General features: G+C 42.7%; 1 protein-coding gene and 1 long non-coding RNA gene across 2 annotated transcripts in view; both read right to left on the bottom strand.

Annotated features, from left to right (window-relative positions):
• Window positions 1-18,858, bottom strand: part of LOC136358081 (uncharacterized) — an 829,601-nt gene that overhangs the window by 138,732 nt on the left and 672,011 nt on the right. The window lies entirely within an intron of this gene.
• MINDY4 (MINDY lysine 48 deubiquitinase 4) overlaps window positions 17,555-18,858 on the bottom strand; it is a 71,269-nt gene continuing 69,965 nt past the window's right edge. The window contains exon 18 of the mRNA XM_066313700.1: window positions 17,555-18,709. Within this exon, the coding sequence (XP_066169797.1) occupies window positions 18,661-18,709 (49 nt within the window). The 3' untranslated portion in view covers window positions 17,555-18,660. The remainder of the gene's footprint in view (window positions 18,710-18,858) is intronic.

An 18,858-nucleotide genomic window follows, 5' to 3' on the forward strand; every position in this document is an offset into this window, starting at 1 on the left:
CTCCAAGAGCAACATTTTCCAAGGTGCATTTAATGAACTCAACAGCCTCCTAAAGACTCAGGAGAGACAGAGAGACTGTCAGAGACAAATCCCTTTATTTGATTAGGCTTCACAGGATCTTGGTACATTCCTAACCGAAAAGAACACAACAAAGATTGATCCTCCTCCCACCCAAATCAGTTGGACATTTTCTCCGAGGCGGGACCAAATCCAACACTTATTAATTAGAAATGTGTTTTGATGAAATGTTGTTCTGTAGTTTGAGGCGTGGAACCAGGAAAGCAGATTTGGATTGCAGGAGAGACATAGGTGGAGGTGACGTCCAAAGGGAAAAGGACAAGGAGAGGCCAAGGTGGCAGGTTTGACCACGAAAGGCAACAGGGAATGAGAACGGGTAACCACACAACCCAGTTCACCCCTCGTGGGAGCTTGGCTCCTTCTGTGGGACATGGTGGTGTAACCCCACCTACATTCCCAACTCTGGGCCAATAGATAAAGGCATTTCTTCCTAATGAACTGCTTCATGTGCCTTGGCAGAAAAGCACATAGTTGGGAGCAGTTGGGAAAGCGTTTTGTCAGAGGCAGTCTGGCTAAAGTTTGCTTGTTGCACACTTTGCTGGAGTTCTGTTGGGGTACATTTCTCATCTACAATCTGTTCTGCTTTTTCTGCTTTATTTTTCTTTAAATATTATTTGTACTCTATCTAAAAGAGTGTTTTTCCCCCCCAAACCTAGATGAAATGCTTAGAATTCTTCATTTAGTGAATTTCGTGGCAGATTCTTGCAATTACCTGCACATAACATGGTCTCATAAACACCTTTGACAGAAATCACAAGGCACATTCTGCACTTCTAGGCAGAGTCTGTGGTTTGTCTGTCAATTCATCTCCCACTTTTATGCTCTCTCCTTTTCTGAAAGCCAAATACTGCATAAAACTTGAGCACATAATTTGAATCAGCTCAACATAAACTGAAATGTTGTTAAAGATTTATTCACAAGTTACAGATTCACTGCTAGAGCAAAATAGACTTTTCTTTCTGCTCTGTTCCTCTGATGATAATCTACTTTTGAACAAATGAAAACCCACTTCAGTTTTCATCTGTAGCTTTCCTGACATGTGAAAAATTGACTAATTCTGTGAAATAACATTTTCTTGCATGTTTTCCTTCTTTGGTACAACGGAGATTTGGCCAGGACAGAACACCAACCTGCCAGGATTGTGCGGAAGGCGTAGGATTCATGGTATTTCAGACCCAGTCAACACAATTAAGCCAGCTTTGTTCTATTTTAAATTCACAGAACACGGCGATCACCTCAGAAGTGACTTCCAGAAAGTTTTGATTTGTTTTGTTTTGTCCTTAAACGTTGCAAGTTCTGGGCTGATTTCCAGAACATTTAAGTTTCAAACCCGAATAATCAACTTCTGAGGGATCACCTGAGCTGAACCTGCACGTCCTTGACAAGAGCTACCTGTTGAGAACAGACAGATCTTCTCTGCACACAGAATTCTGTTTAACTTCAGGCCTCCCTGTAAGATCTTCTGCCAAACTATATCTCTTCAAAAGTATGTAGAAAAAAATTTTCACCATCTCTGACTAAACCTGTTGGGTAAATGAAAAAGAAAAGAATCTATAAAACCCTTCAATGTTCCAACAGTGCTGGTCTATATGATGCCAAAAAAAAAACAAAAAAAAAACAAAAAAAAAATTGCAACAAAAACAAAGAAAAAAAAAAACAAAAAAAACCAAAAAAAAAAAAAAAAACCCAAAAAAAAAAACCTCAGATGCCTACATTAAAAAATAGGAGCCATTATTCTATTCTATTTTTGGTTATCTATTTGATTGCAAACTGATTCAAACAGGTTAAAAGTAGCTCTGTCTCTTCAGAGGTATGATAACCCCAAAGCAAATTGCATCCTCAGCTTGCTGACAGGAGTCTGAAGGGTCAGAACTCTAAATTCCATCACTTAGGATGAGTGCCAAGTATTTTGGAAAGAGAAAAAAAAATCAAGCAATCTTCATATGCATCTTAACAGATGCAAATAATTTTAATAAAACTGAAGTGCTGCCTGGGACTCTGTTCACCCTGGAGCCTCATTCAAGTTTTATTCTGACATGTAAAATAAAACCTAATGAGAAGTAACCATTGATGTATGGGAAGAGAAAGAGAAATATTTTTTTTCTTTAATTTCCAAACTGTTGTGGAGCCAGCAATGGATAGGAATGATCCATGCTGAGTACTATGGTGTAGTTTAGATTTTGGTTACTGAGTTTTGGTTATGACATAATATCAGCAGGGAGATGTGGATAAGGAAGACTTTTAAGGCTTAAATCTTAAATTTAAAATTTTAAATCTTCTGGGCTTGCTGTGCCCTTAGTTTCCAGAACTTTTTTTTGTATTTGGTATGAACTTGAACATTATTTACCTACTCCCATCTAAGTTGTCAAAAAAGAAGAATCTGGGACATTGGGATTCAAAACGTGGAAGCCAAACACTCAAACCTCATTATCTGATAACGAGCTCTTGCTGCTTTTACAGAATCACTGAAGGGCTTGGGTTGGAAGTGATCTGGAAGCTCATATCCTTTCAACCCTCCTGCCATGGGCAGGGACACCATTCCCTACCCCAGGCTGCTCCAAGCCCCATCCAATCTGGCCTTGGACAATGCCAAGGATTCAGGATTACAGCTTCTCTGGGTAATGTGTTTCAGGGCCTCAACACCTTCATAGGGAGGGCTATCTTCCCAATATCCAATCTAAACCTGCTCTCTGTCAGTTTAAAGCCATTCCCCCCTGTCCTGTCACTCCAGGCTCTTCTAAAATGTCTCCATCCTTCCTTTTGCTCCCTTCAGGCACTGCAAGGCCACAGTGGAGTAACCCTGAAATCTTCTCCTTTCCAGGCTTAACAATCCAAATTTTCCCAGCCTTTCCTCCCAGCAGAGCTGTTCCATCCCTCTGATCATCCTGGTGCCTCCTCTGGGCTCTCTCCAGCAGCTCCAGGTCCTTGCTGGGCTGGGGCAGTTCTGCAGCTGGGGTCTCACCTGAGTGGGGCAGAATCCCCTCCTTCCATGTGCTGCTCACACTGCCCAGGGTACAACTGGCCCAGCCAAATGATTCAGTCATTAGAGGAGAATGTGAAATCTGCATCATTTTTTTGGAAATAAAATCTCTCTGAACATTGCTGAGATTTTAAGGCAGCTGTATCGTAACTGAGACATCTCGAATGGATGTTAAAATGGAAATGGCTTCAACCTGGTCTGCTGCTTCCGAGCACAAAGTCAGAAAGCAAGGGAGTTGTGTCATTATAACAACAGTCCCCAGAGCTCTCCTTACCCTGACAGCTCTAAAATTGTGAAAAACAAATTAAAAATGTGATTAAGTTTTCAGAAATATCTTTAAAAAGCAACAAGTTGGGATGTCTTGGAGATTCCAGTATTAAAGGGAGCCGTGTGCAACCAATTCCTGCCTCTTTTCAGTTCTTGCCCTTAACAGAATAAGCCTAAGGAGGGTGATTAAATACAGAGAAATTGTTCTTTTGGCTCCTTGGCAAGGGAAGGCTCTGGGATCAACCCCTCCACACCGATTCCCTAAAAAAGAGATGAGGAGCACGCAGTGCTCTCCTCCAAGTGCTTCCCAGGGAATTTTAGGGGAGTGATTAGGCACTTGCCTCCTGGGGCAGGGAAAGGTCCCGTTTCCCCTGGCCCAGGCTGTTTTTCAGCACGTTTGCCCTGGTAGCAGCACTGCTCTTTCCACATTCACATTTTGAATCAGAGATTTGGTTGTTTCAGTTCCAAGTTTTCTCATTTTTTTTTTTTTTCCCTGCTAACCTTGGTAAACAGTCCTTCAGTTGTCAGGTCCTGACTGATTATTTTCACCTGGCTGAAGGCTCTGTGTTTTTCCTTCTTTGGTAAAAACTTCATGGCTGTAGACATTTATTCCCTGATAGGAAACCCAAATTAACAGATAAAAACCAAGACCTTTGTGCAGCCAAATGGTTGTAGTTTTTTTTTCTGTTTTTACATGAAGTGAACAGAATTTTTCTGTTTAAGTCAAGGCTACATGTTGTCTGGGAATCTGTAATTGCTCACCCAGTTAATTAATCTGAAAAGGACTATGTGATTATTTTTGTGAGGAGCCATCCATCACTGATTTAGCACTAAAAGTGCACCATGGCTATAAAACTCCAGCTGCAATAGGCCAGCCCAATAGGATAACACACAGTCAGTTGGTTTGAGACTATTATATTCATTTATTTTATTCTTTGGGAGCAACCAAATCAAGAACCTATTCGCAGTTATGGATTTTTATTTGATTCCAGATACCTCAAAGCTGATTTTTAGTGAAATCCTCTTCATTTTGAAATCAGATCATATTGATTTCAACCCGGGGGGGAGTTTCACTTTTAAATCCTTTTAATGAGACACATTATCTTTCACACCGAGTTTCCTTCAATCTGATGTCAAAACTTCTCCTCAAAGAAGTGATGGGTGGAGATCAGTCAGACTCCTTATCTGGGAATTAGGAATGTGTAGGGCTGTAAGAACCTGCTATGAATTACTCTGAACATCTTGTGCCAGTAGGGACAGAAAGCCCTTAAGAGACAAAACTCTTGGATACTGAAAAGTATTAAAGACAAGAAGCTCCCTGATTAATTCTGAGAGAATCCCAAAATGTTTTGGGTTGGAAGAGATCTCAAAGCCCATCCAGTTCCAATTCCCTGCCATGGAAAAAGATACCTTCCACTAGACCAGGTTGCTCCAAGCCCTGTCCAACCTGGTCTTGAACTGTCTCATTTCTAATTTTACAGCATCCACTCAAAATCAAAGAGGAACTTTACTTTTTATTTTGCAATGAGATCTTGCATGTTAGAGCACAAAGATGCCAATTTTGTTCTCAAACTCCATGCTGTTAAGAAATAGGAATTGAAAAATTAAACTCAGTCAATAGAGATTTCCCTGAATATCCTTAAGCATATTAGGACAGGAGTAAACAAAAGACAACTGGATGAGGGCAGTTTACTTGAAGTTATCTGAAGTTTTGAGATTATTTTCTTTCCTCTCCCAATTCCCTTATAGCAATCATATATTGATGTTGTCATTATATTCGTTATTCCATTTTCAGATTATAGAAGGGCAGACAGGACATTTTAGGTGGTCACTTTTAATTTAATTATAACTTGATGCCATTTACAACATGGGTGCTTTCAGAAGGATGTGCAGGCTAAATTGGGGCTGCCAAATGCTGCTAATTTTGGATGAAGCAGCAATTTTACACCCCAGCTCTGGAGGATAGTGGAGCATTCACCCTTCTCATTGCTAATTTACTCAAAGGGCAACTGCACCGTGGCTGAGTTTATTTGTTATAGCAGCAAATACCTTGGCACAGGCTGGCACTGGTGCCAAAAGGTGAAAAATGTCACCAGAGGCCGTTTCCTACACACAGCTCTGGGATTGCTCAAAAATCCCTGCTGGAAAAGGTCCTGCTGAGCCCTGAGATCACAAAGGGCTCCTCGTGCGTAAATGACACTGATCCTGGTGCTGGGACAAGCAGCTAAAGGCTCTGCAAGCTCAGGGAGAGCACGGAGAAAATGCCTCTGAAGTCACAGTTCACCTTGTGTGCTGTGCTCTGCTGTTGTGTATTCCCAAGGCAACCCCAAAAGGTGGGTCAGGATGGGCCATCCGTTCATCTGGCCTTAAAAGTTGTGCCAGGTGATGAGTTCTGACAAAACACTTCAAGGGTAAAATTCAGATTTTGTCAGGTTTTAAGCAGCATTTCACACAATTCTGATGCTCAGGTATCGATCTGTGTCAGGGGTGTTCAGACCAGAGCAGCTCTTCAAACACACCCTCACAGCCCAAGAGAACTTAGTGTTTGCCAGTGGAAATGGAAAAGTAAAGCTCTTCCTCTCATTTTGCCCTGCTTCTGGTATAAAATGGAAAGCAGACTCATGATGCAGTGAACAAAATGCAACTTTGCTTCAGCTGGAAGGGTTTTGAACATAAAAGTAATTACAAGAAACAGGTAAGCTATGATTATGACTTAAACCCAGATAAAATCTCCTGGCTAATCATCACTTTCCTGAGTTTGTTTCTCTAGTTCCTTGTTTTCACACTTAAAATTTATGTATGATTTGCAGACTTTTAATAGCACAACAGGCACAACTGGCCATGAGTTTTCCCAGGAAACCCTGACTGAGACACGTTAATGAGTGTGTTCACTAGAAAAAGCCCTTTATTTTTTAAAATCCTTAGCAACAAACTGAAAAGCACAAACCACAAATTAAAATAAAAGTCATGCTCTGGTAAAGAGCAGGTAAGCACATCTAAGCATTAAATACTTCTGAAGATGAAAAAGAAAAAAGTGAAACTGCATTGGCTGTAAGGCTCTTTGGAGTTTGATCACAGATCAAAGTTATCCATAATGTAAATTCTCTTTGCTTGTATCAGTCTAGATGTTGGATATTTTTTGATAATGAGAATATTTTTATTTTAATTGCCATTAAAACCCAGAGCAAAGCAGAAACTGGTGTAGAGTTTCACTGGGATTCTGTGGAGCTAAAAATCAGCAATAAAACTCTGGTTCTGACACCTGGCATTTAGTCTTGGACTTGTGATTAGTATTGGATGTGAGGCACAACACTCTGGTTTGGCATTTCACAACTGCTCATCTTTATAATGGAAAAGATGAGTGGAAATATTAAATCAGAAACCCACTGGCTGCAGAATCTCAGATAATCCCAGAATGGCTGGGCTGGAAGGGACCTTAAAGCCCATTCAGCTCCAACCTCTGCCATGGGCAGGGACACCTTCCACTGGACCAGGTTGCTCCAAGCCCTGTCCAGCCTGGCCTGAAACACTTCCAGATCTATAGAAACATGAGAGAAAAAAAAAAAAAATCTGGATTGTTTGCAAGCAAAAAGACAGAGACGATCTCACGGAAGAGGAAATTTGAAGCTCCCCCAGACCAAGTGTGGTGGTGATGTGTCTGATAAATATCTGCAGTGGGATGAAGGAGCAAAGGAGATTTCCCTGGGTTGCTGAAATCAGCACACAATGTCCTACATGTCCTTTCAGGAACTTTTGTTGATGGAGCAAGAGGTTCCCAATCCCAGAGATTCAGAGCACAGGGAGTCCTCAGGGGGTTGCAGCTGTCCTTTAGTGCTGTTAAAACCTTACAAAAGTATTAATATGAAATTTATTTCCTTTTTTAAAAATAGCTGGAAACAGGTACCCAAAAGCTTGGTCTCTCCCTAGGGGACTCGTGCCATGATTGAAAGCTAATCATCACAAACACCAAAGTCCAGTGAGGATCAGAGGGATGATGATGATGATGATGATGATGATGGGGGACCATGGGTCAGGATGATGGATGTCAGAAGCATTTGGATCTGAGATCCCAGTGGGTGTTGCCACAGCTCCACACTCCTCAGCCCTGCTTGCTGAGGTCCAGTGTGTGTCCCCACAGCTGTGCACACACCCCAAAACCTCTCCAAAAGCTGCTTGAGACCTTCAGACCCTCCAGTAGCCAAATTGCCACACTCTGGCACCTCCAGTATCAGTCCAAGGCCATGGTCCCTGCCAGGCCTGGCTCACACCTGAAGTTCCCTCAACCAGCCAGGCATGTCCATGTGTGCAGTTCCTCAGGGAACACTCACAGCCTGGTCTCTCCAGTGCCTGGACCCACAGGCACACGAGCCCTGTGAGCCACATTCTCTTCTCCAGCTGCTGGCCCTAAGACCCCACACAAACCTGTGGGGGCTCTTGCCCAGGAAAATACCTGGAAATGGAGTTTATCAAGGAGTCAGGGCAGATTGAGCTGAGCAAGAGCAGAGTGTGGCCAGCCCAGGTTTTTTGCATGTTCTACAGCTTTTATCCCTTTATCTCTCTGTTTTCCCACACTTGCTCCTCCCCAAGCCACATCGATTGGCCCCTCTCTAGATATCCTATTATAACTTTCACACACTCTCACAGCTCCTGCAAAATCATCTCACGGTGAGTTTTATGTAATCTCCAAAAGCTTCTCCCTTGTATCACTGTTCCTGTGAGGGCAGTAAACCCCACAGCTCTCAGGATCCCCTTGGGGAGCATTTCTTTGGCCAAGCCAAGACATCTCAGCGGGTCTCAGCTGCTCACCAGCCTCAGGAGTGACTGAGAGAGAACTCCATTGGCACCAATCACATTATTGGGTTTCCTGCACCTAATTGTAGTTCCTCAGCTCCTTGATGAGCCTTTGGGTTCGTGGTGATTAGCTGTTAATCACCAATGCTAATGGCTTAGGGAAGCTTTCTGCCTGGTTTATTGCACTTTCTGGCCAGCCCTTCCATGGCACCACGCACGACTTGCACAACTGCTAATCCAAAAATAATTTCCCAAGGTCTGGGAAGCCCTATCTGGCCAACATCTTGTGCTCTCTTCCTTTCAGCCACCCTCTATCAGTCACCAGCTTCTCCTCACCCACAGCTGTGAAGATTTCAGATCCTATAAACCTCTTCCTGATAAACAGCTCCTGCTCCATTTGTTGGTGTGTGCCTTTCCCCTCAGCTCCCTCCCTCCAATTAAACCACGAGTTTTATTTCTGAGTTTCCTTCTCATTCACTCTGAGCCAAAGATGTGTGATGCTGTGCCCCATTCACATCCCTACTCAAAGCTCCTTGTCCCAGGAAGACCCACCAAATCAGCTGGTGAAGTGGTTTCTCCACTCCCCTGTGGGGTAAAAGGGCAGAAATGAGGAGATTGGTGAAAACCAGCAGCAACTGCTTTATCAGAGAAATATTCTAGATCTTTCAGACTGGTTTAAAACTAAAGAAATCGATTTTGAAGCAGGGTCTACATGAAATATTTTCATTTTTCCATATCTAAGTGTATCTCTTCCTTCCAGACTCATCCCAGCAGCCACAGAACCTGCACTTGGGGAAAGGCAAAGAAAAAGCTCCACCTACCTGAGCTGCTTATCAGAAAATTTATCAGCACCCCAATACAGAGCCTTGAAAATCCCACTAAAAACAGACTGTTCAGTTTTCCCTTTATTTCACCAGCCACTCTAGGACATATTTTTTTCATACTCTTTAATGTTTTACTGGAGCAGAGACTCTGCTCTGAAGGTGTGGCCATGGCACAACTCAGCGGATTTACACAGCCTCAAGACCTGGCCCTGCATTTTACCTTGGCCTTTCCAGCCAAGTTTAATTTAACCCAAGGCCAAGAATTAAAATATTAAAATAAAAAAAACCAACCCAACAACAACAACAAAAACCCAACAATTCATGCCTGGCTACATTTGTGCTTGTGACCTACGCCTGTCCGAACAGGAGTTGGACAGGACAAAGCACAATGCACTTCCTTGCTTTTATTGCTCTCATTCACTTCATGTCATGCCAAAGAAGGTTGATTTAGGAAGTTCTAGTAATTAACTGCTGATGTTTTTGACTGCTGTTCCCAAGGGACTCACAATGACTTGTAATTGTTGTTCTGTAGGAAACGCTCTCTGGAACGATGAGAGATAACATATATTCTCTCTATGGCTTTACTTTTACTTGATTATTTTTTAAGCCAGGAACATGATTTTTTTTTTTTTTTTGCCTTTAAGCAAAAGTCACCTGTTCCCTGCATCCTGGAAACCTCATAAATCACCTTTCTCCTTGCAGACCATGCTGACATTTTGCTGTCCACAAAATAAAGGAGCTTCTTACTTCAGTTACGCATTAAACACAGAATATGTGACGTGGAAAAAACAAGGAGAGAGTAAAAATTAATGCTGTTTTCATACTTCAAGTTACAAAGTACCTTTCTTTGCTTTTAGCAGCTGAGAAAACTTGAAAGGAGGAGGCACAGGGGCAATGTGTGTTTAGAGAGCACCAGCTGTTACAAAAATTTAAACCCAGGCTGATGCTATTAGAGGAGGCTCTAACAGAATCATGGAATGGTTTGAGTTTGTAAGAACTTTAAAGATTCTTCAGTTCCAACCCCCTGCCATGGCAGGGACACTTTCCACTGTCCCAGGCTGCTCCAAGCCCTGTCCAGCCTGGCCTTGGACACTTCCAGGGATCCAGGGGCAGCCACAGCTTCTCTGGATACCCTGTGCCAGGGCTTCCTCACAGGGTAGAATTTAAGCCTAATATACAACCTAAACCTGCCTTCTTTCAGCGTGAAGCCATTCTCCCTTGTCCTATCACTCTTGGCTTTTGTGAATCATCTCTCTCCAACTTTCTTCAGGATTCCCTTCAGGTACTGGAAGGCTGCAATTAAGTCACTCATTTCTCCAGGCTGAATAATCCCAATTCCTTTAGGCTTTCTTCATAGCTCTCAATACAGCCCCTCACTTGTCATGATATTTCCCCCTGTTTCCCCTCACTGTTCTGTTAAAAATTAAGTTGTGTGTGCCTTAGTACTATCACTTTATCGAATGTTTATATAGATTTTACTCAAAATTCTAATAAAGATAGTCATTATAGTTCTAATTCCTCTTTCTCTGGCCCCTGCTACTCATGCAAACAGACATGTGGTGTGATTTTTGGGGTGTCCTGCTCAGGGCCAGGAGTTGCACTTGATCCTTGTTGGTCCCTTCCAGCTCAGGATATTCTGTGATTCTGTGATTTTATGCATTTCTCAAAGTACAGACAGCACCTACTAAACACCTATTTTCTCTCTCAGATGACTCAACAGTTGTGTGTTCAGAGCTATATTTCATACTGAAAAAATACTTTTTACAAGCCAAATTTTCACACTTTTCACTTATTTTGTTCATCTGCTACTGACCGAAAACCAATCTCAACAAACCCAGAGGAGATTCTAGTGCTGCGTTTGCCAGGTTTGCAAACTGGAATAACAGTTTGAGAAATGCTGGATTGTTTCACAGGACTGACCTGAGCAAGAGAGGCTCAGGAAGGATATGGTGATAGGCACTCAGCCCTGAGAAGGATGTCAGTCATAATAAAACTGCTCTGCATTGAAGTGCTCGTAAAAGACCAGCTTTCTTCACACGCCATGGCAGAGCGCTCCTTACTCATTTGTCACCCTGTCTGGGAGTGACATTTACCAGCTGCAATTTGCCATTGTGATGATATTTTCCCCCTTTTTGCTCCCATTGACCGAATGTAAACAATTCTTGACAGCAGATCTGAGATCTCATCAGCAGCGTGCTGCAGCCACTTCAAAACAGGAACGCGGCCATGGATCACCGACAATAAAACATCAAGGCACCGACCATGAAGGGTTTTCTCAGCCAAAGATGACACAGCCTGAAAGGGAGTGATCTTCAAACAGAAAGAGAAAAATGTGGAGCCCACTGAAAAATCAGGTGTTCAGCTGATTTCAACAGAAATGGGTCAGATTGGAAGGGACCACAGTGATCACCTGGCACAGGATTGTGTCCAGTCAGTTCTGGAATATCTCCAGATCTACACTTGGAATGAGCTTGGCCCTCAGTATGTTTTTCTCCTGACTTTGATGGTCATTAAGGCAAACGAAACACAGGCCTGAAACGGCATCATAAATTAAAAATAATCTGAGTAACACAGAAGCCAGTGATTGGTGATGTCCTGCACCTCAGAGTAAAACAATTTGTATTATCTTCCATGTTCAGTGTTTGAGGTGGATTTTTATTTCTTACTTGAGATACTAGAATTAATTTACTGTTGCACCTTCCACCCACCACCCCATGACGATGCTTTTATAATATTTAGGATTTAATACCTACCAAAACTCCACTAATGTAGCCCAAGACATGTTCACAGCTCATCCACAACAAAGTGGCTGCTCCATACTGTGATCTCCAGTTCGGATTTTCACATCTCTTGGGAAACAGCCCTGCAGAAACCCATCCATCCTCAGGGGAACTGCCCCCACAGACCTGCACATGGGGACACCCTGGACTGCTCCCTCCCCTCAGCCACAAGGGACATTTTTCCACTCTCCCTGCAGCAATGATTCAGAGCTCAGGGTCTGGAGACCTTGGCTCCCATCCACTCACTAAACCAAGTACAACTCAGCAAAAGGTATGTTTGTGGAATGTAACTTTTAACCTCCTATCCTTTGTGTATTTTACAGAGAGGAGCTGAGCACTTGTATTCTTTTTTTGGTTACACATTCTTCACCGGTGTTTTGTCAATTAATAAATATTTGCTGAATTCCAGTGCACAGAGTATTTTTACGAATGCCCAGAATATTTCTTAGATTAATTTGGAAAGCCTTGCCAAATGATAAGATGATGATAAGGGAGCAAGCAGAACACCCACACAAGGTGCAGTTATCTTGGGTGTTTTATCAGGATTTAGCGTTGTGACACAGCCTCAGTGCTGTTCTACAAGAAATCTGTGCTTACAAATCCTCACGTCCAGGACACCCTCCAGGCCCCACCTCTGATACTGCTCCTGTGTGCCCACGTGAGTATCCTGATTTACCAGCAACTCCTTTTCCAAAAGCTGCCAAATTCCTGCTACTCAACCCCGTGCTTTGTTCCACAGAGGTGATTCTCTGTCTCACAGGTGAAAGCTGTGAAGTGGAAGCCAGAGGTGAGGATGGTGCAGGAGGCAGGAGGAATCTCTGACCCATCATCTCATTCACTCGATCTGTCCAGCTCCATAAACAAAACTTCCATCTTTTCAGCCTTTATCATTCACAGACAGTGGGACTCATTTCAATCAGTCATCCTGGACTCCTCTAAGAATCAGTGTAACCCGTGGAGGTCCAGAGAGCAGCAGGCAGGGAAAAGAAAAACTCAATTCTCTCTGTAGCACCTAAAGCAGACCAGGTGGTTGAAGTCCACCAGTGCCTGCCTCTCACCAGTGGCTTTCAAGATATTCCTGGGTCACTGGTGTAGATGGAGATATCCACCCTGTAAATGCTTGTGAGGGGATATTTGATGATGATGATGATGATGATGATGATGATGATGATGATGATGATGATGATGATGATGATGATGATGATGGTGATGATGACATTTCCAGGGATGGGGCAGCCACAGCTTCTTTGAGTAACCTCACCACCCTCTCAGGGAAGAATTCCTACCCACTATCCACTCAAAGCCTGCTCTCTGGCCGTTTTAAGGCATTCCTGTGTCCTGTCACTCCATCTCTTGTCCCCAGTCCCTCTCCAGCTCTCTTGGAGCCCCTTTAGGGCCTGGAAAGGACTCTGAGGTCTCCCTTTCTCTGAGCCTTCTCTTCTCCAGGCTGAACAACCCCAAATCTTTCAGCTTTTCCTCAAAGGAGAAGTGTTTTATTCTAATCATCCTCATGGACATGCTCTGGACTGGCTCCAGCTCAGCTGGAATTCAGCTTCAGAGCCACATTAAAGTCAGATTTATCACCTCTGGGTATCTCTGCCAGCCACTACCTCAGCTCAAGCTGTCCACAGCCAACTCATTGTGCTCTATTTTTTCATTAATTTCCCTTGAAAATCGAGGCACCCAGGTCCAGGGGTTGCTGTAAGACATTTTAATCTGTGTTAGGCAGAGATGTGGAATGCATGGGATGTGCACAGTGCCATGGAAAACACTGAAACACCACCTGAAACTCACCTTGAGTCCAAAAGCCAGAGAACAGAGAAAGTGCTTTAAGGTGGGGGTCTAGGAAAGTCTCAGCGCTATTATTGTATAGATATCTGAGTTGTGCCTTTAAGCACAACTCCCTGAAGGATCAACAGCTGGAGTTACCCAAAATTCCTTCAGAAAAAAAATTAAACTTAAGGAATAAAACCTCACAGCAGATGAAACTAAAAATGTTGAAGTACTTGTAATTATTTATCTTAGAAAAACCCCAACTATTTCCTTGTAAAATCTGTGCTTGATTCCCTGCTGATAAGGTCAGCAACTACTAGTGAGGGACGTCACAAAATCTGCTTGTTTTCCACTGTACCAAATCCCCTCCCCACCCTGTTTGAAATGACAAATAAAATACCAGATCAAACCCTTTTTCCCTTTCTACTTTTATAAACAAGGCTGTTAAGGAGGAACTGCTTCCTTATTTCAGAGCGGGTGTTGAATTTATTGTTTCATAGCCAATGAAAACAAATCAGTGAAGAGTGTGAGCGTATACAAAGTGCCCTCAATGGAGTCACTTTTCCTCAGGAGGTGCAGCAGAAGGAATCTTATGGAGATGCAGGAGCAACCATTTTCATTCCATTAAAAAACACTCCTTTCCAACATGGTCTTTTGGATGAAAATAAAACAAACCAATTAAGGCCTTGGAGATTGATTCTTAAATTCGACATTTCTAGAAATACAAATTGAAGAGATAAATTATCACAGGACAAATTTTGGTGAGGGTTAAGTTTTTATCACCTAAAACATAACTGTGCATACCCCACGTATTGAAAATGTGAAACTCAGGGCAGCTCCCTTCTTGGTAAACTTACCCTGGGACAGGAAAATCAAGCAGAGTTACCAAAATAATTGAAATTATATTTTTTTCTACATTAAGTTATTGCAATCATACCCCAAATCATGTAGGCCTTCTGAAAAACTGACAATTTTACTGCTTCAAAAATTGGTGCAAGTATTTTCAGGGAAAAAAACCCACCAAAACAGTGGTTTGATGTCTTTTTTTTTTAATGCAGCTCCAAACCAGCACCAGAAAAATTCCTGCCTTCTCCCAGTACTTCACTTTCAGCAACTGAATCCTCAGAGCCCCTAAACCACTTATCCCTGATGGAAAACTTGGCTGATGGTGTTGTCATTTCTTCCAAGCTCTTCAGCTTCCCTTGATTAGTAAAGTGACAATTTCCTGCCATTTCAAATGAGCCCATTAGATACACTGCAAACATAAACAAATAGAAATCTGCCCCAGGAAAGTGAAAACTTGAAAGCAAGAGGTTCAAGTTGTCATTTTTTAGTTTACCTGGGAACCAAACCCACAGTGACTGCAGGGATTCATTCATGGGATCAGTCATCTTAAACTTTTCCAGGATTTAACCAGAATAAGGACAGGCACATAAAAAACAAACATCAGGTCTATAAAATGGTGCATTTTTTACCCACAACCATCATTTTTTCTCTCTTGCCATTATTTTTCCACTGATCTGATGAGGCCCATGAAACATTCACAACTCAATCTCCCAGATTAATCTCCACTAGCTAATCAATTATTAAAAAATAAGTGAGAAATCTGGGCTTTTGCCTGACCATTGCTTTAAATGTTTAATTTGTATGGGACACTCTGTACAAGACGAAGCTAAATAAACATTTTGTAAAAAGGTGGTAGATGTGACACCCTGCCAAAATAGCAACTCTGCTTCCATATTCAGCTCCAAACACAATAACCCACGTCTGTTGTTAGTGAGGGGGTCAATTTTCAGCACAGGGTGCAATTTCTTTTATTCCACAGAAGAAAAGAGCATGACATGAAGACACCATGCAGACCAAGTGCCAACATCACTGGTGTCTCTTAATGCTCAGTTATCAAATGGCCACCGTTTTGTTCACTGCAGGAAGTCACATTATTTGGGAAGTGAAGAAAAAAAATAAAAAAAAAAAAGGAGAAACAATGAGGAGGAAAATATAATTTAAAAAGATTGCATGCACGCTGCCGGAAGAGGATGTGTTTCTACACAGATCTGGGCAAAGATTTCTGTACTGCCACGTAATATTTTGCATTGCTTTGTGTGATTGACCCAAAAAGCCCTGTAATGTCTTAAGGGAAATAATTTCTGGTGCTCTACATTGAATAAAAACACACAAGGCTTGATGCAGGCAGCGACCAGGTCATGCTCTGGCATTACTTTTTCAGAGTATTTAGATCTAAATTAACATTCTGGTTGCAGATTCCTCCCAAGGAGCCATTCCTTTCTGCCTGGTAGGGACTGAGCCCTGGAGGAGGAACCTGCTGCTTTCAGGTTCCAAGACAAAGGCTGGAAGGAGCTCAGCAGGGCTGAGCTGCCCTGCCCAGGAGGTGGTTTGGGGACATGCTTCAGGTTCTTTTTTTCCTCCTTTGTGACTGAGGGCATGGGTGAATCTGGAGTTAATCCACTCTCAGGTGGGCAGTGGACTTTGCAAACAAATATGCAAGGACACAATGAGAGATAACAGGTAAGAAAAATCTGTTTTAACAAAAAATATTTTCCATAGCCAGTGATGAAGGAGCCTCAAAGTTCTTTGGAATCAGTTTTAGAAAGAGGGACAGAGTTCAAGACCTTTCCTCACCTTTGTTCACCCATAAACCACAATTTCCAACCAGTCTATCCTCTTTCTCACACCCTTAAAGTCTTTACATCTTCATGGGTGCGATTCACTGGAGACAATCCTCCTGGGCTCCCTTTGTAGGAACAACTCTGCTCATCCTACAGCAAAGCCACCCCACACCCTGGAATCTGCCCTGCTCTGGACAGAGAACAGATCCCTGAACACATCTGCACTGCAGACACCCAGATTTCAGTCAGACCAGATCTGGCCTGTGCCAAAGCAGCTCCTTGTGCCTCAGCTGAGCCCTTATCTGTGCTGCTCTGCTCTCAGGGAGTGAGAGGTTATCTCCAGTCTGACACAGCTTAAAGCTTTGAAATAAATGGTCTGGGTTTACTAGACTGGAGAAACCAGAAGGGATTTTTTTTGGCTCCAAAAATCTTCCAGTGTTTGTTATCTCCACAGTGTTTTCTGTCCAAATGCACCTCTTAAAATTTTATATGACAGATGCCCTGTGAGGCAGGTGGGAAAATCAAATTGTATTTGTTTCATGAAACAAAATGTGGACTACAGAATATGCAGATTTCAAGAGGGCGAAAAAAGATTTTACATCTGGGATCTTTGGCTGTTTGGGACTTGCCAGAAACACTGAAGCTCAAGGTGAGGGATCTTAAAGGAATTATTGAATCTATATGCAACTGACAGCACCAACACATCCCATAATACACAGGGATGGCAGAGTCAGGAATGAGCAGGGATCTGATGCTGATGATGTCTCAGAGGCTGACTCTCTTTTCTTCACTGAAAAATAAATAATAAATATTAAAAATAAATAAATTTTATTTATTTCAGTGAAATTTCTTCACTGAAATAAATAAAATAAAAACAACTGGAACCCTGAGATGCTTTACTGCATATAATGGCTTTAAACTGAAAGGGAGCAAGTAAAGATTGGATATTAGGATGAAATTGTTCCCTGTGAGGGTGGTGAGGCCCTGGCACAGGTTCCCAGAGAAGCTGTGGCTGCCCCTGGATCCCTGGAAGTGTCCAAGGCTAGGTTGGATGGGGCTTGGAGCAGCCTGGGACAGTGGAAGGTGTCCCTGCCCATGGCAGGGGGTGGAACAAGTTGATTTCTAATTTCCCTTCCAACCCAAACCATTCTGTGACTTTATGACAGTTTGATGTGCATGGAAAGCAAAGGGGGAGGCAGATCTTCATCCAAAGTCCATCTAAACCTTTCTGGTACCCCTTTGTAACTTACATTCAGCTTGGTTTTCAAATCTAACTCCAGTGCTAATTCCCTGAGATCTCCATTTGTACAGCCAGTTTGCATCCTACACCCAGAACAACATTGAATTTTTTCTGGAACTTGATTTTGCACTAATTTTTCAGGACCCAGAGGAGTTTCCACACTGATTAGGAAGAAGGTGCTACGACAAACATCAGAAAGTTGAAGTCCTTTATTGAACTCTCACGAAATATTCACTCTCAAGAGATAGGAATACCTCTAGAAACATCATTTATCTGCCCTTTTCCCCAAGGCATTTTTTCCAACCACCTGTACTGTAACTTGCTCCAATTTTGGTAAAGTGTTGCTTAAAACAGAATTAATCAGAATACAAACTGTGGCTTCAGTTCCTCAGGGTCCATCTCCACAGCACCTCATTCCAGAGCATGGATTTTATTCAACCATGGAAACTGGCACCTATCACAGATAGGCCCCATCTGAATTTCAAAACTAACAACTCTTCTCTTTCCTTGCACTTGTGAAGAAGCAAACCACATTTCTGACCTGCCACTGGAGTGTGAATAAACCCTCGTGTAGAAATAAGGGCATCAGTGTAAAGATACTGATACAGCTGCCTCTCACCAGAAAGAAAAAATGAGCTAGATCAGCACGAGGCACTGTTACACAGCAGCTGCACCCAGCACTGGGAATGCACTAATGGGATTATTTTGGTAACACACAACCACAACCCTCACTGCAAATTCGTGACACGAGAACCTGGTAGAGGCCAGGCTTTCCCCAAACAGCCCAAATGGTCACCAGCATATTCAGGCTTGCTAACACCAGCTAACAAGGTGAATAAATACTCCTTGGATGATGTTTTATAGTGGCACTGGAGTTTTTTTTCAAGGAAGAACAAGGCAGGGCAGAGAAGGCTGTAAAGTGAGAGAAATCTGGGTTCAGCATCTCCCATCAGATGCTTCCAAACAATTGCAGGATACAGAGTGGATCCAGAAGGAGACCTCAAGGGGACGTTGACGACTTCACTGCTTCATCTGTGACCTTGGTTTGGTGGTGGGAACCCAGCCTGCCCTCAGGAGCTTTATGCTGAAGGCAGTGACAAGGAATTTACGTCAAGTGTTGTTTATATTAAAAGCAAAATATCTGAAGCACGAGGTGACTGAGGTGAAACTCTGCCAGCCTGTAAACCTTGTCATTCTCCCTCGTCTCAAAGTGCCCTGCTTCCTGTATTGGTGGGAATAGGAATGTGTTCATTCAGTCATTTCCTTTTGATCCTCCCAAATAAAGTGCAGGTCACATCAGTCACAAGATGGGCTCTGTGCCGTTCCAGTTGATGACAGCTCCTTGCCACCTAGAAATGAAATCATTTTTACATCCATCAGTTCATCACTGGAAAACAGCCCAAAACCCTGAACCACCCAAGGAACCTCACAGAGATTGAGATGGCTTTGTTTGGGGTAATCAATCACATCCCAAAGGGAATGGAGCAGAAGTGAGGGA

The sequence above is a fragment of the Sylvia atricapilla genome, chromosome 1, assembly GCF_009819655.1.
Source record: "Sylvia atricapilla isolate bSylAtr1 chromosome 1, bSylAtr1.pri, whole genome shotgun sequence".
Taxonomy (NCBI): domain Eukaryota; kingdom Metazoa; phylum Chordata; class Aves; order Passeriformes; family Sylviidae; genus Sylvia; species Sylvia atricapilla.